The sequence below is a fragment of the Poecilia formosa genome, unplaced genomic scaffold (genome assembly GCF_000485575.1).
Source record: "Poecilia formosa unplaced genomic scaffold, Poecilia_formosa-5.1.2 Scaffold37, whole genome shotgun sequence".
NCBI lineage: Eukaryota > Metazoa > Chordata > Actinopteri > Cyprinodontiformes > Poeciliidae > Poecilia > Poecilia formosa.
In genome coordinates this window covers 2,120,275-2,143,017 of record NW_006799976.1, presented here as the reverse complement: position 1 = coordinate 2,143,017, position 22,743 = coordinate 2,120,275, and the positions used below count along the sequence as shown (strand labels likewise).

The 22,743-nt window shown below is 42.9% G+C and overlaps 1 protein-coding gene across 2 annotated transcripts in view; it reads right to left on the bottom strand.

Moving 5' to 3' along the window:
* lnx1 (ligand of numb-protein X 1) overlaps positions 1–20,263 on the bottom strand; it is a 49,031-nt gene extending 28,768 nt beyond the window's left edge. The window contains exons 1-2 of one of the 2 annotated variants that reach the window (XM_007550693.2): positions 19,979–20,263; positions 11,632–12,134 (exon numbers count right to left, since the gene is read on the bottom strand). In XM_007550693.2, coding sequence (XP_007550755.1) covers positions 11,632–12,041 — 410 coding nt within the window. In that variant the 5' untranslated portion in view covers positions 12,042–12,134; positions 19,979–20,263. Of the gene's footprint in view, positions 1–2,569; positions 3,350–11,631; positions 12,135–19,978 lie in introns of those variants that run through there. The other variant, XM_007550695.2, reaches the window with a different exon arrangement.
* Between the last annotated feature and the right edge of the window lie 2,480 nt (positions 20,264–22,743).

The window sequence follows — 22,743 nt, the reverse complement described above, 5'->3', positions numbered from 1 at the left end:
GCCGTCGTCATGGCAGCCATACATATGGCCAGATGGAGGGAAGTGATCTCTCACCCTCCTGTCTTCTCTCATCTACAGTAAGCTACCTTCTGCTGCGCTTCTCGTCCACTTTATTTTCACCCGCCCTCCTCTCAACTCAGTCCATCCTCGCTTTTCATCTTTCCTCAGCCTTCGTTGCTGTCCAACCACAGGCTCCCCGGTCTTTACTGCCCCAGAGGGGGTAATTCTGCACGTAGACAAGCATAAAACAAAAACAAAACAGTGGATTTGAAAGGCGTCCCATTGTTCCAGCGTAACTCCAGCAGTTTGACGGCGTGTTTCCGTCAAACTGAAGAGGAGAAGTGCAGAACCGGCTCTGGGATCAGAGTGCTTTGACTTCCCATGGAGCTGCTGAACGTAGTCAACATTAACTCCCACACAATGAGAGTCTGGGGGCCAATACACAGCTCACAACAGCGTTCAGACGGGGAGAGGAGCCAAGAATGAAAGCACTTTGATATACAGTTCAGAGACGTGAAAGGACCTATTAGATGGTCTGTTAATTATTCAGGCCGGCTAGAGTATTGAAGAGCAGTCTGCATTCCAGGCAAATTTGCAGGTATGAAAAATTGGAAGATTAGTTAGTTTTCTCTGCTAAACAAATATTAAACCACTGAGGGCTGTTTCATGTACAAAGATGTGAACTCAAAATGCTGCAAAGCTGATAGAGGGGGGAAACACGAGTAAGTTGCACCAGTGGGTGTGAGTTCGCTTTTTGCCACACATTATTGGGGTGTATCATTAGGCACGAAGTGGCATGTGACGTCATCTGGCAATGTCAGGTGTAAACCAAGGTGTAAACCAGTGTGTTCTTTGAGTGAGCCTGACATCTTTGTTTGAGGCTCTTATTTTGTAGTAATAAAGGGGATTTCTAAACTTATCAGGATGGCTGACGACCTTCCGTTGCATAAGCGTTGCTCATGTCCTTAACTCTTTTAAAGGGGCAGTATTATGTATTTTACAGACACATAACGCCAATTTTTACCACAACCAAGTGTCTATGTTACCTTCAGTTGTTATAAAAATGCTTTATAGCAACATTTTTTACCAGCATTGCACTGAGAAGTAGCTCGTATAAAGAGCTCAGCAGATTCGCAGTTCCACATGGTATTTGCTAATTGCTGCCTGCTAGTCTGAAGGAGCCGAGACTGTCGCTACGAGGAGGAGCTTTGTGGAAATAGGCGGTGCTTTGTGAGAGAGGAAATGCTTGGGTACCCCTGGGTGGTTGCCATGGGAGACTCAAGAATTTCTCAATCGTTCGTGAAAGAATCAAAGCAGCACTCCAGGTATGTTGTTTGATGAGTGAATAATATTATAACATGACGTAATGCTCAATACAGTAGATTTTACATGAGATCCCCCGTTCAGTAGAAAATAAACAATGACAGATGAGACGAATTTGTAAAAATATGACAGGCTAACCATTAGCCGCTAAGAACACAATGAAATTATAATTAGCTTTACTGGCACTAAATTAAAGAGCTACTTTACAGTTTTCACTGAATCTGGATTGTATTTGATCAAACGTGTAAATATAGATTTAAAACACTGTGACTGATCTTACTAAAGACTGTTTAAGCCACAGTTTAAGGGGCAATGAAACCTTTTAAAAACAGAAAAATGGAGCATTACTGATACTTCTGACCATCAAAACCACTTTAAAAGTAGAGAAAAATAAAATATAAACGTTATTTGGATGAGTCAAACATGGATGGGTTCATTTTACACTCTGTTTATACATTTTTTAAAATCTTTGTGCTTTTACTCTACATCATTAAAGTCTTAACTTGTCAGCTAAATGCATTAGTAAACCATTTGTAGCTTATTTATGTAATATTACAGTTTTCAAAGACACTGTAAAGCTGACTGGAGAGTACGGTGAACCAGCCAATGTGACTCCGCTTGTGTTTTTGTTGTGTTTTGTTTTGACAAGTTCCCCTGCGTCGAAAGCGACGTTGTGCACAAAGATGTAAACCGAGAACGGTGGACCGTACATTTTTAATGCCAAGACGAAAGTCCCTTCCCACAAACACGAGCTCTAGTTACAAACATCCGAACCCTCGACAGGACTCAGCATCTGCGCGCGCGGCGCTCGAAATCCACAATTCTGTGCAAACGCATGCTGACACTCCTCTGCCCACCCCACCTCCACAGCCCGGTCGATGCCAGTAGTTAGGCGCTCGCTCGCAGAGAGAATTACAGGAAGGGGAGCGATGCCCTGCTGCAGTGTCGCTCCACAGCGTCCGGTCGAACCCGTCCTGGATGGCGCAAAGCTCTGCCTGCTGGTTCTGCTGCATCCCAGGCTGGACCACGGCTTCCAGCAAAACCCCCCAAAAGCATCAGCAGCATCAGCAAACCACCGACTCTTCATGTGACGAACCCGAATGTAAACACCGGTGGAGTTCATGAACACCCAGCAAGGGTGGTGAAAGTGAGAGAAACAAGCAGATGGATGGATGGATGGATGGATGGTTGGTCAGTGAAGGGGGTGGGGGTGGGGGAAAGGATGCAGGATGAGTCTTGTACTCACAGTTCAGAATAGAGGATGTGCAGGTTGCCCAAATTGTCTGTGTAGTTGGCCGGGCTGAGCCAGGGCAGAACCAGGAGCAACAGAGCCTTCATGGTCAGCCGTCACCCGCCCCCCCAACCCCTGCTCTCTGGTCCCTGAAGCTGAGCCTGTCTCCCCCTCGCCCCCACCGTCCCCCTCCAATTCTGCGACCCTGGCCGTTCTGACCCCCCCTACCCCCACTCTCTCTCTCTCTCTCCCCTCACCACCCCGCTTCCTTTCAAACAGAAGCGCTCTCAGATGTGATTTAATCCTTCACTTCCTACCTTTTCAACTCCCTCCCCCTCTTACTCTGCTCTTCCCCTACTTCTCTACTTGTGTCTGTGCGATCTTCTTCTTCTTTTCCTCTTTCTCCTTCTTCTTCTTCTTCTTCTTCTGCCTCAGGCTGGCTGCCTGGTCATCTCAGCTGCAGAGCCAAGTGGGCAGGTTGCCAGAGGTTGAAGACGGAGCAGAGGAGGAAAAAAATAAAATAAAAAAATCAGCCGGAGCAGGTGCAGAGAAGAAAGAAGAGGTCCCGGTTGTGGCAAAGGAGGAAGAGGAGAAAGTGCAGGAAGAAGAGGAAGGGGAACCCATACAAAAGGTGGCACATTTGGAATACAATTTGAGATGTGCAGCCCCTTAATCTGCTCTGGGCACTGGCGAGTTGTAAGAGGATTTGTGCCCGTATGCACTGTGAGCGGGTGTGCGCGCGTGTGTGTGTATGTCGGAGAGAGAACGGTGCAAGCTGTGACTTATACTGCAGCAGAAACCACTAAAGAGAGGAAAGAGGGGGTTGTGGGGGGGGATGGCGCAAACCAAAGCAGAGAAGGGAGCGGGGGGGCGTACTTTGTACTCCTCTGATTGGCTCGGCCACGTTCGCAGGCGCTCGGATCCACACACACTCACACACACACAGGTGCCGGTTCCTGCATTCACCTCCCCCTGCCCGTGGATGTATCGCTCCTGCAGGGCTGGGGGGGGGAGAGAATATGTTGCTTTCCGTTGCCTCACCCCTGGTTTACAGCGATGGACTGCTCCCAGTGCAGCAGATTGGTCTGATCGCTTAAAAGAATCTGCCTACAAGTGTGGAGGAGAAAAAAAAAACACAGAGAGAGAGACAGAGAGAGGCAGAGTATGGCCAACACACACCGGTAAATCAATACGCTCTGCTGGGATGGGGTGGGTTTGTCAGAGTGGCATGAATGAGAAATATGAGGATAAAAACGAAAGGATGTGAAGCGTGTCTGTACTAAACCGAGGGAATTCAAAAAGGTCTAATCTTCATCTTCACATTTTAGAGAGGAAAACTGAGCAAAAGACCGGAAGCTGGGTTAAAGCCGCACATCTTGGTTTGACCGATCAGGTAACCAGGAAACGACTGGAGGAGACATACGTCTGCTGACAGTGTTAAGTATTCCTGGCAGCAACTTAAAACTTCAAGAAGATGCATTTTAGTTAGAAACTGAAAGGATGTTTCATCTCTCTTGTCTATTTCATTTTAGCTTCATTGTAGTTTGCAGAAAAACAGCAGGGAACCATAAAGCTAAAAGATTCTCATAGACTTAGCATCTCCGATTGTGATCTTATTTGAGCACTTTTTTGGATAAAATCCAGTGGAGCCATTTGTCTCTAGTGGTTGCTTATGTGAAGGTCTCAGGTTTGTTTGAGAGAACAAAGGCAAAACAACTGGAAAACCCCAGAATAAATCACATAGGTCAGGAATAAATCTACCAAGATGTTTAAAACAATATTCCAAGCTTTCAGCATCTGACATGGAAAATGGATCCGAAAAACACCATGTCCACACTAAAACATACTGGTGGCAACATCAGTACCTTCAAAAGGGAACAGGAAAGATGGTCAGAGGTGACAGAAAGATTAATGAAGTCTTGGATGAAAACTTGAAAGAGAGAGAGGGAGAGAGACAGACCGAGAGAGAGAGAGAGAGAGAGAGAGAAAGATTTGGGACTAAGGTTCACTTCCCAACACGACAACAATTCTTAAGTTAAATGGTTTAGATCCAAGTATGTTTTGTGTTACAAATGTCCAGTCAAAGTTCAGACCTAAATCCAACTAAGAATCTGTAGTAAGACTTAAAATGTAGCTGTTTTACAAAGAAGAATGGACAAAAAAGTTTCTAGACATATCCTAAGTTAAATGCAACTGTACCAAATTGAGGTACTTGTAAGTACTGATTTTATCTACAATAAAATAATTTTATATACAAACCTGAGACCTTCACAGAATCTGTGTTGGTCTGTCACATAACATACCAATTAAATTAATTAATGTTTCTGCTTGTAATGAGATGAAAGGCAGAAAAAATTCAAAGGGCAGGATTACCTTGGCCAGGCAGTGAATAAATCTTATTTTTCTCACCGCTTCATCTCTCCCCTGCTTTTCTGATTTTCAAAATGCCGTCCGATGGCCTCGAGAAAGTCATTTAGCCGGTGTAAACACCCCGTCTGACTAAATATTTCATGGATGAAGGTGGCGTGGTTACGAGCCAGTGTGCGTTAACATTAATGGCCGGGTGCGAGCAAAACCGAGGCATCAGTTGTCCTGTGGTATTTGAGCGACGAGACCACAGGGCTCGCAGGAAATGGAAAAGTAATTGGATTGTGACAGGATGCAGTTTTGGCGAACAGAAGCCGGTCTGCCCCAGAGGAGGAGTCGTTCAGCAGCAACTCAGAAAAACGGCATCATGACGTACTCATGCACTCATGTTCTCGCACTCAATTACACCTTTCCATTTCCCATTTGTAGAAATGGTACCTCGCGCTGACAGAGCGTCACGGTGCTGTTTTTCCATTCGCTACGTTGAAACTGTGGGCAGGAAATCACTGGAGAAAAGTCCCCATCATCTTCCTCTGGTGAAACTTTTCAAAACAGAGTTCAAGGTTTTGATTGTGTGTAATGAGAGTATTGGAGCATTGGAGCACATCTGCAACACTTCTCAAACTCTAAGGGGGTTTCTCAGTCATAGTTTGGTTTACTTTGGCCCAATCAGTAAAAATTTGTGGTGAACTTCTGTTTGTTAACTTGTCACTTTTTCTGGCGGTTCGGTTTCTTTCACACAGAGAAAGCTCCAAGCTAATCAAAACCTGTCACTACAAACGACGCCAGAACGTTTAGTCTGTTTATTGGTCAGACCGGCGGTACCAAACATACCCCAATACTGTGTTCTGGGCTGGTCAAAAACACAAAGAATGTAATCCTCTTTTTAGTCATTTCCCTGGTACTATTTCTGGCAAAACTTTATCGGAGATGTATGCTGAATGGATCTCGAACGTTCAAGATCAAGGAGTGTATCAAGACCACCTCCTACTGGTATTCAATGTAACTGGTGTATTCACATCTACACAATCAAACCAGAGTTTGTCTTAAACGGACTAAGCACCCTAAGACTAATCCTGCTATCACGACTTTATGAACATATTGGAAGACGGTTTGGATGTCCGGTCTGATGTGGTGAAGGAAGAGCTCTGCCAAACACACTCAGACCAAACAGACAAAAACCACACGGACTCAAGGACCAAAAGATGTCACGAAGACCAAAGTGTATCGTACTAAACTGGCCTGCACCAAGTTGACTCAGAACAAACTCAGTGAACTCAAATAAAAGAAAACAGATTCGCGCTAATTAGACTAGAATCAAACGGACTGGAGCGAGTATTATCAGAGCCAAATGCCTTCAGAAACATCTCAGAAAACCAGCCATCGGATTCTAACAAAATGACATAAAACAGCCCCAGGGGAATTTTTCTGCCATAATTCGAGAACACACACTTTCTGTTTGAAAGCAGGACTTCACATCTTTCTTCTCAAAACTTGTAATGCTTGTAATTTTCTTCTCAAAACTTGTAATTTTGATCCTTTTGCGAATCAAAATGAAAATGGAAGTACAAGAATCCGACGGCTGGTTTTCAGAGACATAATGTCACTGTACGACATCTGAGCCGTTTTTGTCTGACGTTGTCTTTGTAACACCAGAGGACGACCTCAAGTATACACTCTTTATGGTTGGGCTGGGCTCAAAGTTAAGTAAAAAGTCCTGAGTTTCTTCCTCTGGTGGGAGCTTGAAGTGGAGCCGCTGCTCCTCCTCTACAGGAGTCGGCTGAGGATCTGATCAAGACGCCCCAAGTCAGACTCAGAACTCACCACAGGGATTACACGTCCCTCTGGCCTGCAAACACTTTGATATAACTTAGAGATAGAGAGAGCTGCTGCAGAGGGAGATGTGTGGGATAAGTGGAAGACTGGGGACGGACGAATGGAGTTTAACACCCTCGTTGCTCATTTCTGTAACTCTTCGCGAGGGGAATACAGGCCGTTTTTTTTATTTCATATTTCCATTTCAAATGTTTGTGATTTTCCATTGCTTTTGAGAACTCGAGCTTTTTTTAAACACTCAAGAAAAAGAAGAAAGCCTCAGCGCGCTTGAGGCCGTCCCCGAAAAGTCAAATATTTATACTTAAAGCAAGAACGAAAAGACAGAGTAATGTGTAAAACGTGAATGTGAACTTTGAAAAGGACCAGAACAATATGGATCGAAGATCATTCAAACAAACAAGAAACAGGCTCAAAGAATCACATGCGGTTACATGTCAGCGCACTAAAAAAAACAACAAAAAGACACAGTGCAAGCCCCGACAGCACAAACCCGACGAGAAAAACCGCAGATCAGAGAAGATTTTTGCTCCTCTTGTTTGCAGTGGATGCATTCGAAAATATCTGTCTCTCTTTCTGAAAGCCAATAAAGGTCACGAATGATTCCATTAGGATGATATCAGCCCCGACCAGATGGCCGCGTCTCAGTCATTACAACTTCTGACCCGCTGCCAGATTTTTTTAGAAACAGCCAGAAATAATGTACTGCATTATCACTGGCATCAAAACACAGACGGAGAGAAGGGTGAGGTCATGCATGGAGGCCGTGTGACTCGTCTCTCCCTGTGTGTCGAATTCGAGTTTGTTCAATACGATGCATATTGTGAATGTCAAAAATCGCTGAGGTGGGAAAATCTATATTACCTGATCTACGTTTTGTGGCGTACAGATTGAGATGTTAAAGGAAAAAGATTTACAACCACGGATTGGAGGGAAGGTGGAAATGGATTCTATGAGGGATGTTCAATGAGCGAGGCATGAAATTGCTGAAAAGTTCGAAAAGAATATTAATGTGGAGTGACCTTGATGGCATCCATCCATCCATCCATCCATCCATCCATCCATCCATCCATCATTTCAGTAAGGTGAAATGCATGCAATTGACTATGTTTGTTGTTTAAAGCAGCACAAAATATTTGAGTCATCCGGACATTTTGGTAAAGTCAGTAAGAAACTGTATGCTTGATTTTACCTTATATTTTTTGTGGTGCAAATAGAAGCTGTAGCCAAATTTCCCTTTAGCTGAATATCATATCTGCTACAAACCCAAACTAAATGGACCAGAACCAGAAATACGAAGGTACTGAATATTCTGAAATTATTCAAAGCTCTTTGGTTGTTCCACATTTTATGTTACGCTCTTTTTCCAAGTTTGATTAAATTAATCTATTCTCTATTCGTTTAGTGCTTTTGCCAATTTATTATAACTAGACAACAAAAGTCGCATCACCTGCTCTGACAACTATTGGACCTTATATAGACATGTGTGTCTATATAAGGCCCAATCAAATCAATACATCACAGGTTGCTTCCTGAAAACTTACAGAAACATCTCTACGATGATCTGTGAAAACTAAATTTTATGCCTCAAAATGTTAAGCGAAGTCTTTGAATACTTGCATATGTGTGATATCTTGATTTTATATTTTACATAATTTGCAAAATCGCTCAAAGGTTTTTCCGCATACTGTCATAACGGGGCATTTTGAGGAAAGAGATTCATTTGAGAGAAAGTGGAATGAGGCAGCAACATGTCGCCGCTGCATTCACCAACATTACCACTTGTTGCATGTTTTCCTGAAACCCTGAAAGCGTTTGCTTAACTCTTAGAGTCAGCACATAGACTTTGTGTTGAACTAATTGACAGCACTTGGTCACAGAAGCGTTGGCGCCGCAAAAACACTGCCACGCGAAAAGAGTTTGTGTTGTACTATTCTGATTACTCTGTTAAAAATAATCTAAATGCTGTGATTAGCTAAGAGCTAGCCACAAACTACGCTACCATTCTTTAAAGCTTTCTTTCAGCTTTTATGAATTCAGATGTGCATTTATTTCGCCTTAAATTTGCAATAATTAGTGGTCAGATCTCATCTGGATTATTCTGCACTAAAAGAAGATTCGCTAAAATATGTTATCATTCATAAAAACTCTTAATATTTCAGCGTAAACGCATAAAGGAGTCTTTTTAATTCTGTTAAGGTATTTACGCCTCTTTAGACTGAGATAAACATGAAACTTGCGATATTGTGGACCCTTTAATTGTAAAAACAAAAAATGTTGGGGGGGGGAAAAAACCCTGTACCTTTCTGGGGAACCCAATATTTTAACATGCAATCTCGGCTAAACGTGTTTCACTGCAAACCCGATAACGACAAACTGCTGCTTCCAATTAAACCTATAAATACAAGCCTTGGAATTCATAATAGCAGAACTAACAATCGGCCGATGCCTTGATTAGCGTTGCTGTTTCACCATGGGGGATAATTTGTTTGCTAATATGGTTATGAGACCTTTAGTTCAGATTAGAACGTCTTGCCGAGGTTTAGGTGAAGATTGTTAGCGCGCTAAAGAAGAAACTGCTGCTATGGAAATCAGATGCAAATGAAAGTCTCCGGCGATTAAATTTGACATTTGCTTGATGCATTATGCAACTTGACTTCTTTCACGCCCGCGCACCATAATAACTCCACGCTAATAACACACTTTGTCTCTGTAGGTTTGTCTTTAATCATTAAAAACTCTCCCAAACTCAACAGAGTTACAAAGAACCACGCAGAGCACAATTTAAAGAAACGTGCTTTTTTTTTTTCTTTTTTTTTTTATTATTATTATTATTATTCACTGCCACAATCACCGGAGAGATGTTGAAACGGGTTATTCGCCGAGACCTTTTCACATCCTTGCACACGATGCGTTCGGTGATCTCGGCAGACGCGGCCCCGCTCACCTCCACAGATAACGCCCTCTAACTACGGGAGAGCAGCCGAATCCTTTTGGGAGGCAACCTCGGAGATCCACACCTCATTATGACATCCGAGGGCAGGCAGTGGAGAAAAAGAAAAGAAACTGACAGAAGGAAAGATTGAGCGGAAAAGATGGTGTAGGAGTAGAAACACAACGGTGAAGGAAGATTTGGTGATTTCTTTTTAAGGATTTTTAAACAAACTTGAGCTTCCACGTTTTTGGATGCAACTTGAAAGGGGAAACCCCCCTCTGAGTCCTGTCTGTGATACTTGGTGAGATGCGTTAATTATCCCAGCAGCACTTGGGCCAGGGGGAGTCTTAATGAGGATTAACGCGAGCGGAGAGAAACTGCCGCGCTGCATCTTAATACGTGAGCAGACAAGCTGGGAGTTTTGGTTTGATGAAAGCCCGGTTGGAGGGGAAACTCTGTCCTCTGGGGACGGTAGCCGGTGCTTAAAGATGATGGACGAAGTGGACGTGGAAGGGGTATCCTACGGTCAATGGCTATTGCAAGTTATTGCGATTTTTGACAGACGAGTGCAGATGGGAAAAAAAACTGAAAATGGAGAGGAATGAAAGGTGGGCATGCAGGAAATGGGAAAAGTCATTTGATGGCGCCGGTACACGCACTGTTTCACAGCGGCCATTTTAAACATATTTGCACCCCAGAATGAATTACATTTTATTTAGAAAAATAAAGTACTCAGCCCATCTCTTAGTTGCGATATCAAAATGTACCAAACTAACTGCATGTCTTTGGTTTTAAAGACAGAGCCGATTCTTAACAGTATTTCCCTAACTTCTCCACTTTAAAGTAAGACGGTGGCAGACTCATGCTGAGGGGATGGTGTTCTTTAGCAAGGGACAGGAAAGCTGGTAAGAGTTAATGGAGCATAGACATAGTGCAAGAGCAAAACATGGAATAGACTTGAGATTCTTTCTTGGGTTCACTTTGGACGGCAACAATCCTAATCAGAGCCATAGAGCAACAGCTAAGAGTGAATATCCATGTAATAATATGGTCTAGTCAAAGTCTAGAGCTAAATGCAGTTGAGTTTGTGGAAAATAGGCTTGAAAATCGATGTTCTCAGATGTCCTCCAGCCACTCTGAGCGTGTGTCCTGTTGTGTTGAAGAATATTGAGAGAGACAGACCCATGAAGGCTTGCAGCTCTAACTGCAGCGAGAGGTGATTCCACGAACACACACATACACACACACACATACACACACACACGCACACACACACACACACACACTCTGCAGAGTTAAATTGTAAGAATGTTTCAACAGCATGTTTCATTTCTTTTCAACTTTGTATTCTGTTAAAGGGCCAGTATTATGTGTTTTCCAGGGACATGGTGCCATTTTATAGCACAATCAAGTAACTATGGCACCTTCAGTTGGCATATATATCACATATGACTTGAAATACATTTTACTTCCAAGTTTAACGCCTTGAAATTGGGCATCTGTCTCTCTAAGAAGCTCCTGCTCTTTTTGAAACTCCGCCTTCACGAAGTCATCACAACACGACTCCTCTGTTGATCCTTTGACAACGTATTCACCAGGGTTTCACTGAGAAGTAGCTCGTATAATGAGCTCAGCAAATGTGGTTTGCAGAGGCGTTTGCTAATTGCTGCTGGCTAGTCTGCAGGAGCCGAGTGAAGGAAGGCTGCTCTGTGAGGCAAAAGCTCAAAAAACGTGGAAAGTGCAGCTCTGATGAGGTCCAACGAGGCATTTTCCACAGCAAAAACTTTAAAGGATTTCTCAAACATACATGAAAGGATCACATACTCCAACACTCTCCAGGTATGTTTCAAGCCACTTTCAATTGATAGTTAGTGGATTTAAAGAACCGAAAAGGGTTAAAGTATCTGATCACGTTTTTTGGGGGGTTTCTTTTGGAGCCTACCTGCCCTTGATGTGATCTTCCATCTCGCCGCGAGGCAGGGTCTCCGTGCAAAACTCAGCGAAAGGGCATGCCACGGTCAGCTTATCCAGCAGCTTATGCACCAGCAGGCTCGGCTTCCTGCAGCTCTGCAGCATGAGGGGCGTGCGGCACACGGGACAGAAGTCACTCTCCAGTAGGAAGTTGGTGAGGCACTCCTTGCAGTAGGTGTGGCCGCAGGGCGTGTCCAGCGGCATGATGAGTGGCGACAGGCAGATGTGGCAGATGAGGTCGTCATCCACGTCGTCCTGGTAGATGTACTCGTGGTTCTCCTCCAGCTTGTGGCTGTGGCCGCAGGAGGCACACAGCTCAAGGGTCGGGGAAAACACACCCGAGTCTGTTGGGGACATGTCCAAAGGGGAGGCCTCCGCCATCGCTGCAGCGACGTCAGGCTAGAGTCTCATCTGAAAAGCTGGGACTTGGGATGTTAAGCTGGACGAGTCGAACAGGGTGTCAGCAGAAGAGATCTGCGAGGAAGAGGAAAGCAACGTAAGTACAACAATGTAGAAGCACTTGGTAATGAGATTACTGTTGTGTTAGCCCTGGAAGTGGAGAGAGTTGCAATAGTTTGATATGCGTTTGGATTGGGGACCAAAATCGCAACATTTGTTACATTTTCAGCTGGTGCGGTTCTTGTTCACGCTCCACTCTGCCAAGCGATTCCAAACTAATTTAAAAACCTGTTCACCTCCTCGCCTGCGGTGGCGTTGCAGCGAACACCACTGAAGGAAATGACATGAGAATCTCAGAAGAAGACATGAGTGCAACTTCCTTCTGTGTAAAGTGTAAACAGAAATGAAGCAGAGTCAGCTTTTTTTGTAGGATTTCTCTTTTGTCTTTGGTAAAAGTGATCTGTGATTAGTGATCTGACCAAGAGCAGATAAAACCAGAGAGCCATGCATTGTGAAGGATGACTGCTGGTGACTAGCCTGCAGCTAACAGGCCCCTGAGGTGACATCAGGAAGTGGCATTTAAGGATTTTACAGCTTAAGGAAACTGAGCACAGAAACAGAAGAAGAAAAAAAAAACACATTGTACATCATTTAAAAACTGCCTCATTAAAAAAGTAATCCATATATTCATCAGAAGCAATAAGAGACATTTCGACTTCAGCAGTAAAAAATTAGAGATGCACTGAGGATCTTTTGATCAGTTAAATAAGCTTTTTTCTTCTTCTTCTCTTCTGGCTTTTCTCTTCGTGGGTCGTCACGTCAATTGACCTTTTCTCCTTTTATTCCTACAGTCTGCATGCTCTACCCTCACGCCAACTTTCTCCATGCCCTCCTCCTTTTGTGTCTTCCTCCTGGCCTTCTGCCCGATGACTCCAACCTCAGCGTCCTTCTACTGATGTAATCATCGTCTCTCCTCTGAACATGTCCAAACCGTCTCAGTCGAGTCTCTCCTGGCTCTATCTCCAAAACATCGAAAACATTTACCTCACCTCATTCCCAAAAGATTAATCGGCAAGAAAAGACGCTGAAGTCGGTTTAAAATTTCAACTCTAATAATTTTGTTTTTGTTTCACAATATTAAAGTCTTTTGAGCTGTCACTTTGAATCATTACTTCACAATCATATTTCACTTAAATAATTGATGGTCTACGATCAATCAATCAAATTTTATTTGTATGGCACATTCCAGCAGCAAGGCATTTCAAGGTGCTTTACATAATTAAAGAAAAAAAAAAATAAGAACAGCATGTGACATTGAATAAACAGTAAGAAAGAGAGAGATTTTGAATAAAACATACTTTTGTTACGGTATTTAAGCGCCTGTCGTCGCCGGACTCCGCCGTCCGTTTAACACGGGTATTATCCAGGCCCCGTCGCCTGACAGGACGGAATTCACAGATTTTTAGTCAAAACGCCATTTGACAAGGATTCTCACACCTCAGAGTTTTAGTTAAAACGCCATTTAAAAGAAATTAATAAATAGATAAAAAGTAAAGATAAAAACATTAAAAACATCAAAGACATGATTTCAGCAGGGCTAAAAAAAGTATTCAAATTGTTTTTATGTCTTATATTAAAATTTAAACTGAAGTTGGTATCAGTTGAAGAAAGATAAACTGGGTTATTTCCAAAATTTTGAACAGTGCAAGTGAGTTAAAAGTACATAGAGCCACAAAGGACTTATTTCTTTGCTACAAATCATTTGTTTCCACCTTTGAAAAAAGCGAGATGTGTTCAACAATTCATAAATTTTAATGTAGGACGACTGCAGACACAGCGGGACTTCTTTCTGTTCACATATGCAAAGAACTGCAGCAGACTCTTTTTTATTATTATTATTTTTTATCATTTCTTGGATTTACAGAGGCGGCCCAGATAACGGATATTGAACGACTGCGATTTCTCCTCTGGATGTGGGAACATCAATACCACTCGTCTCAGCAGCAGCGACAGAAACAGACGGACGCAGACGAGCCTGTGCCTCTCTGCTCCACGACAGTCGCTCATCTCTGCTAATCCACAGCCGGGTGCGACGCGGTCTCAATCGTGCCGAGTTATTGTTTTCTGGTGCACGAGTTTATGTTTTGGTCGATGCGCCGGGCTGGCCAGCCGGCGCGCACGTCATACCCGGAGCAGGTGGGCTCCTTCGAGCACATGGACACCGACAGATGGGCCTAGTCAGGCACACGCCACTTTGGCAGGAGCCACCGCGTTGGCGCTCCGTTCGCTTTGTTTCTGGAGCCGTAGCCGGCTCTGCGCTGCTGCGTGACGACACGCTGGCTCTCGTTCAAAACGCTGCTAACAGCAAAGGGTGAAGTCAAAATAGAAATGTACAGCAGCTTTGAAAAAGTATTTGCCCCGTCTAATTCAAACGACAAAGAGAAACCGAGTGTGTACAAAAGGCGGTTTCCAAATGAATCCATTTTTAAAAGGAAAGAAGAAAAGAGATATAAGCATAAATAGAAAGATTATGACTGTTACCCTTGGTGAAAACTGAGATTCGCTTTTTTCCCAGAATTATTAAACAAGGACGTTTTATTTTTGGTCACCTCTTGGATGTGAGGTTGACACATGGCTGGTCACTCTGGAGAATCTTCACTGTTTTATATTTTCTCCTTTTTCAGATAATGGCTCTCTGTGTGTTTCCGTAACAGCTTTATAAAAAATTCCAAGCTGATAGAAATCACCAGCTGTGTCTACATAACACATGTGCGTAAAACTTTTGGGAATTTTCCACTAATGTCGAATAAACATAATTTCCCGTTTACGTTGTTTCCATTAAATGAGAAGAGCGATTAGAATCAATAAGTTTGTTCACGTGATAAGTCACTTCCTGTCGTCTTCTTCGTCTTTTTCGCCAGCAGTGACATCCGGTTGTCGGTCACGTGACTCATTAGTTTTGCGAAATAAACTAATTGCCGAAAAAGAACCTCATCCAAACTGTTAATCGAAAAATTGTTTGTTTTTTTTCCTGAAATTGGGGTTAAGCAAATTTATTTTCGTAATTCCGATTTGCGCAGTGATATGTTCAATGGGAATGCAGCTAATGACTTAATTTCTCATCGGTTTTGTTCTTTTGATCGGGTTTTTGAAATCTTCTAGCTTACTTCAAGTTGTCACACGGTCTCTAAGTGGTTTCCCCAATAAACAAATAATAATAAAAAAAAAAATTAAATTTAGATGTTTTATTTGTTTTGACGATTTGTCTTATATTAAAATTTGGTTAATGATCAGAAACATTTAAGGTTAGGAAGAGAAAAAAAAAAAGCAAAAAACACACACACACACACACACACACACACACACACACTCAAAAAAAAATCTACAAGAGCTCAAATATTTTTCCACAGCACCGTAATCCAAGGTCGCTGCTGCTGTTTGGGTTGAACATATTCTGCTGCTCTTACAGCCCCAGCTAGAAAGCTATTACAAGGCACAACAAACACCGGCTTCAGTCTGCAACACTCCATGGTGCTGCATCGTAAGTGGGTGTTTGATAGCAAACACAGTGTTTCCTTTTGACATTATCAGTTTGAATCCCACAGACTGCGAGGTAAGAATTCCCGTCTGCGGCGTATCTAACGCTAACGAGGAGAGGGTGAACTGTCGAACAAAGTAGAACTTCCCCTCTCCAAACGCGTGACGACAGGGTGGATTCATCACAAGCCGTGGCGCCTGCTGAGTGCGGCCTGATCTACGGAGCAAAGCGCTTTCATCACAGAACAAGCCTGAGACCGAAGAGGAAGAGGAAACGCTAGTTAGAATGACAAGACAGAAAGGAAAAAAGGAAGAAAAAAAGATTCACAGACATGAAAAAAATGATCCGTTCTCGGAGCCTAATCTCCTATAAAAGAGTTTTTCACAAGTAAACTCGTTTAATGAGGGAATGCGGCAGCTCTTTGGTGTGGTGTTGTCTCGGATCTGCTGATAACACATCCACTTCTCCCGGACGATTCATTCTAACAGCGGGAAATGCGAGTGGGGCAAATCCATAATTAAAAAAATAAATAACTCTTGGCATGATCAAAAACCGAAGCTGTTTTGTTTACAGCTCATCCAGAATACTAAATCCAGTTTCTGATTCTGGGATGATTTTACCCCAACTTAGGTGGAAAGCAGTGGACTGTAGGTTGGGTATTACTACTTTGTGGCTAATATTACCAACACATCCTAAAAAAATAAAATAAAATAAAAAATCATAACTCATATGGTTCTTAACCACCGGGGCACGGGCCAGTATAAGTCCATAGGTTGTTTATTATTGGGAAAAACATGTAAATGATGCTGATGATTAGATGGTGTATTAATTACATTAACTCAATAAAATTACTCATTTTCAGTAGCAGTCATGTAATGAAAAACACTCCCAACTTTAATAATTACGTTACCAGTCATAAATCCGCATAATTTGGTTTGAATCAGTTCTGCTGCTCGTCACTGGGCCAGAGGCAGATTCCATCAGCATTACAAATACAAACTATTTAACTGCTAAATGACTTGCTGCTAACCCTTCCTCCAGACATGACAGCCACACCAAATGAGTGAGTCAGGGTAATAATGTGCTTCCACTTCTCCTTTACAGCCATTTATTCAATAAATAATGTGAACTGGAATTGGGGCTCCACATAAAACATCCGCTCAGGGTCTTTTAAAACTCAAGGCGGCACTGGGGAAATCAGGGCAGCGCAAAAAAAAAAAATATCTGCACACTGGTCAGGACAGGACTGAATGCAACCCATATGCTGTATAACAAGTTGTTTCTTCAGAAATATTAGCTGAGCCACCGCGCCGGACTGATGAGCTACGATAAACCATTTCCACAGGAGGAAAGGGAAGCAGAAGAAGAGCCGAATGAGTCACGACTTAGAGATCTTACAAAAGTTTCAAAACTGATGCTTTAAGATTGAATCCAAAAACTGCATTTTAGTCAATTTGGTCATTCAAGTGACCTCAAATTGGAGAAGATGGTTCAAAGGGGAAAGCTTTTTTTTTTATCTTTTGAAATATCCTTTATATCTTTAACAAAAATGCACATTGCCTTTATGCCAACCGCATTGTGTTGATTGACACACACTGACTGACATGCTGACAGTGATTACTGGACTCCATCCTTAGGTTCGTTCGGCGCTGACTGTGTGCCGCCGGGTTGGTTTAGTGGAAAATGATGATGTGTGCTGCAGTTCTGAAACAACCCTGATGTAAACAGCCTTACTGGAAGAAAAGATCATGCGCAGATGCTCCCGAGACCACAAACATATGAATCTGATGGCACACACACGCACACGTTTGCCTCTACATACACCCACTTTTCATGGATGAATTCAGGCGACACGCCCGTGCCGGAGGAGTATCGGCTTTCTTTTGACGCTTTGACAGTAGGGATGTTTGAGCCAGTGCTGTCGTTGAGGACAATGTGGGAGCTCTGATGGGCTATGGATGTTTTCCACAGTTGGTAGTCCGGTAGACTGGGTTTGATTGGGGAACAAAGTAACAACATTTTTTACATTTCCGGTTGCTGTGGTTTACTTCCACACTGCCCTGCGTCACCTTTTGGAAAACCTGTTCTCCCTCCGCACCTGTGGTGGCGCTGTACTGACAACCACTGAAGGAAACGACAGGAAAATCTCTGGAGAAGCGCAACTTCCATCTTTGCAAAATGTAAACAAAAATGGAGCAGCGTCAGATTTTGGTGGTTGCAGGATTTCTCTTTTGTCTTTGTTAAACGACCACGAGTCATTTCTCCAGCAAGCATTAGTTTGTTTTGGTCGTATTTATCCAGAATGCCCTGTGGTATCGTTGCTTCCTGCTTTTGGAGCGGTCTTTGGTCCGCTTGCATTCATTCACATATGCGCTCGAGTTCACTTCAACCAAACCGAGACCTGTAGGTTTTTAGGTGGATCAGTTTGCTTTTTTGGTCGTCTTCTCAAACGATCTGGACTGTCTAGGCAAACGGACTGAAGTTTTAATAATGTAAACTATACAAAGACGGTGTGAATCCACCCTAAACTTGATTTGTAGCAATTGATTTGTTCTGTTGGCTCTAGTGTTTGAAAGTAGTTCGGCAAGAAAGAGGTTAATGAGAGAGGGGGGAGACATGCTGCACAGGTCGCCAGGCCGGGAATCGAACCTGCGACCACCAGCTTGAAGACTAAGGCCTCAACACGTGGGTTGTGCTTTGACCCTGCGCCACCACAACAAATCAAATGACGTTTTATTTATTATACTACTCGCTCTCAAGTGCTCAAACAGCCAGAAGAAAGGCGGGTTTTCATGATCCATAAATCTCATTGTGTCCATGTTTCTCTTTTGTCCTTAGCTGAAAAAAAGAGGGAAAGAAATGTCTACATTGTCAATACTACCCTTTCTCTTTTATCTTTGAAGCAGTCATGCCAATCCTTGACTCAAGATGCTGTCCGTCAACATAAACCATGGCCCAATCTTCGCCTGGAGTATATTTTATGTAAATACCGCTGCCGGATCGGTCTCTGATTTCTCCCCTGTGATCCGACTTAATAATGACACAAGACAGTGCGAGGTCAGCTTTTTTTTTTTGTAACGACCGTTGATGAGTGTGGAAAACAAGCCGGTGGCGAGGCATCTGTGTCTGCATCAGCATTCGGAGTGTTCACACTTAGCTGGCGTGTTGCTATGTACACATCCACTCCTCGGGTTCAGGACAAGACGTGGAATCGTATCTGCTGATCAAACACACCCCGAAGAGGACAGGCGAACCGACACAGTTGACCGGGGTGTTAATGTCACTTCGCTTTTCTTTTAACTTTTAGTGGAGTTCCCTTGTCAACACAAGGCGGTCGCTCTGTGAGTCACGCCACCGATAAAAGGTGACTGGATTCAGGGAGCAGCAGCGAGAACCGTTTCATAAATAGATCAGTCATTAGGTCATAAAAAAAAAAGAAAAACAAACACAAAAGACACAAAAATAGCAATATCTAATCAGACTTTGGACTCATAATCATGGACCCAGAGAACGAATTGAAATCAGGCAGCCAGGAGTTAAAACAAGTACATGCCAGATGCAGCACATGCAGACCGCAACATAGTTAGTCTGTTGTGTTCAGACATGCCCCAAAAACAGAAAAATTCCAGTAAGTCTTCCACCATTTTTTTTCTTCTTTCTTTTCTCTGGAAAACATCTGCTTTGTAACCACGCACAACAAAACAAGGACAGAACAAAGATGACAGCGTTTCTGTTTAACTGCTTACACTGCTGAAACATTACCCAAACATTTAGCTTCACCAGCTAGAAAGTAAATCAGCTCCCCCCCGCCCAACTGTCAAGATGCTCTACATGCAGTTTGTGCGTATTTTGTCAATGTAATAATAATAATAATAGGGGAAAAAAGCCAAATAATGGAAATCGCTTTTGTGCTGTCGTTTATAAATAATAATGCGTCTCATTAAATAAAGTTCACATAAGAAAAGGAGAAATAATCTTTCTATGTTATAAAATGCAGCGCCTTTTGTTCCGGTGTGGCCACATGGGATGTAAAGCGACAGTACAGGAACGTTACTGTAATCTCTCCGTAAAGCTCTGTGTGTGTTTAAGGCCTGACTGATACTGACTGACTGACTTCTCTAGAGTCGGTGTGAGTCACAGCTGCAGCCAGATGTGAAGCCTGGTGAAGAAACATCTGAATGAAACAAACAAAATACAAACACCTGCCATGTTCTGCTCACTTATAAACAGAAAGTGCGAACATACAGGCAAATGACTTTCATGCAAATAAAAAAAAAAGATCACTGTCAAGCTTTGTACAACAAAGTGCTCTGACTATTAAAAGTCATGTTTAACCCACTAATCTTTAAGAGGAATTGGAAAAACGTGAAAGCGTACTCACATAACCTCATTTTGGAAGTTCGCTTTCGGCACCGTCGCTCACCTGCACAGGTAAGAGTCTGGCAGCGGGTGTAACATTAAACCCTTTCAGTGAAGGGAGGTGGAGAACAGCGAGAGGTAAATGACTCACAAAACAGGACTTTGTCCCGATCTTAGAGCCTTTGGTGACTGGCTGAACGGCCTTCGGGCAAAAGAAGTTTTTATCTCATTCCCTGACTTTCGGGAAAATCTTCCAACGCCAAACTCCCGCGGCGTGTGGAGCAGAGCTCCTTCTGTGAGCTCAAAACCTGCTCATCTCTTCACCGGCCCAGGTGATCAGGAAGTGGCGGTGAGATGGGCGGAGACAAGAAATAAAGGTAAACAGGAGAACTGCTCCAACCTGCTTTGGGAGTTGAGGGAGAAACTGGATTGGGACGAAGCAAAAGTCTGAACGGAAATCACCCACAAACAATGTGTTTAAAAGGAGAATTTTAAAAATCAAGCGAAATTGCATGAGTGTTTTTAACCGACACACAGTACAAAGTTGCAGCAGCGATTCACGCCTCTGCTTTCGGCACACTAAAAGTCACATAAACATCTGAACAATGAAGAGCCCCTAATCGTACAAACTGGTGATAATGCTTCGACATATGTGGCGAGTGCAAACACGGCTATACATCAAGATGCTGTAATCCCTGCTGCTTGTATGGGGTTTTCCTCTTTCTGTCGTGGTTTTCCCTCTCTTTGACTTTTGCTGCTCCTTTAAAGCCATGCCTGTGCCTGACTTAGTACAAAAACAGTAGTTATCCCAGATTCAAGGCATGGCTCCTCTCTCTCTCTTTTTTTCTTTTTTCCCCTCCAACACACGGAGTCCGTGAGCCACAGGTGCTTCAGGGACTCGCATCTCCACACAATGGCAATTTTATGAGTCACGCTCTGACGTAGGACGAGCCGAGCCATTTGCCTCGGTGTGTCTGAGCAGCAATGCCGTATCTGGCTGTCATTCATTTTTCCATGTTTTTTTTTTTTTTTTTTGTTCTGTTGCATGTGCAGACAGAAACACGTTTCTTGCTCAAGGGCATTTTGACATGTTGAATACCTGTTCTTAGAAAAAAAAAAGGAAAAAAACCATTCCACTGTTGAGCAACGGCAACCTCAGGAGCAACATGGGATATATTTAGTTTCTGATTCATTGTCTTAGATTATTATGTGTTAAGATTTTTTTTTTCATCATCAGCATGAAGGGATGGACATTCTGTTTCCCATCACCAAAATGTAAAGCTGGATATATTGCTATCTTTTGCTCGACGGTCACCAAGTTTCCATTACAAATGTGAGCAAAACGTTGTTGATATTCTGCTAATGTCGAAAAAAAAAAACTAATCTGTAATTGCTGTTTCCATTAAATAAGAAAAGTAATCAAAATCAGAAGTTATTATGTTTGTTCATGTGATAAAAAAAAAGAGCTGCACCATCATCCTCCTACCACTTCCTGTCATCTTCTTCATCGTCACGAAAAAGAGCATGTGAGCTTTTTACAACGCACACGGCTATGCAGGAGTGGGAGGTTTGAAATGTTTCTTATGAACGTTAAAGATTGTCTGAAGGCATTGTGGCTTCTTTGAATTGCTTAATACTTTGATTCTTAAGCATCTTATTTGCGTACACAATCAACTAAATCCTCTGTTGAGCTTTTTAAAAATGAGCTTGAATGCCAACACATTGATCTTTGATTCTTTGACATAAGACCCCCCTCAAAAAAAAAAACCACAGTATCAGTTTTACTGTGAGGATGTTAGCGTCTGCATTTAGTTCCTAATATTGCTTCTTAAAGCTCGAGGCAATCGTGTTCAGAAACTTGTGATCAAAGAAAGTTAACAGAAAAAGGCAAACTGATGCTTTCCTGCTGACTCAAAGATCTGAATCTGGACAGCAGAGCTCGGAAGAACGGCTCCCGATGCCCTCCGCTGTTTTCGTTCTCCTCCCACTTCCTTCGCAGAAGACCCATCCTGTCCTCCAGAGGACGGCATAATGTGTCAGGATGTGCTGAGAGCCAAGCAGTGCCCGTAAAATAGCACCGCTCTTCCTAACTCATGCAATGTGCATTGCCGCAGTAATTCAGAGACTCAAGAGTTCCTCGAACTCTTCTGAGTTTTCTTTGAAGTTGCTGAGTTGGACTTGCATCCTGTTTCATTTCTGCTGATGCCTCAGCTTCCCGCTGCTGGAGTTTATCTAAACACCGTAGTGCAGGTGAAACCAATCTCCTCCGTCTCTCTAGGACGCTTTCTTTGCTTTCTCTCATTTCACCTTTCCACTCGGACTGAGGCAAAGCTGATCTCGCTCGCTCCGTCCCTTCTCAGCTGTACGTTCCCCGGATCGCTGCTTCCCCAAATCCGCATGAAAGATATCTGCCTTAGATTTCACATGAGAACCCAAAAGGACAGGGTCAAAGCAAAGTCATTCAATATTTCCCCTTAAACAGACTATTTTTCAGATGCTTATCATGTTCTTCTTTCTTTTTTAACTTGTACTGCTTTGAAAGGGGTTGGTATTTGTTTTGTTCACAGCACTGATGCAAAGACTTTATCTGGAAATAGAATATGGATAAGAAAACATCTGATGGGATCACAAAATGACAGAATAACTACAGTGATTGCATCATTTAGTACAGATACGACAGTGCTGCACAAAAGTATTCACCCTCTTTTTGAAAAAAGAAAACATAAGCTTGATTGTGAATGCGTAATCAAGCTGATGTGCATCAAAGAAGTGAAGTCTGGTTTGTCT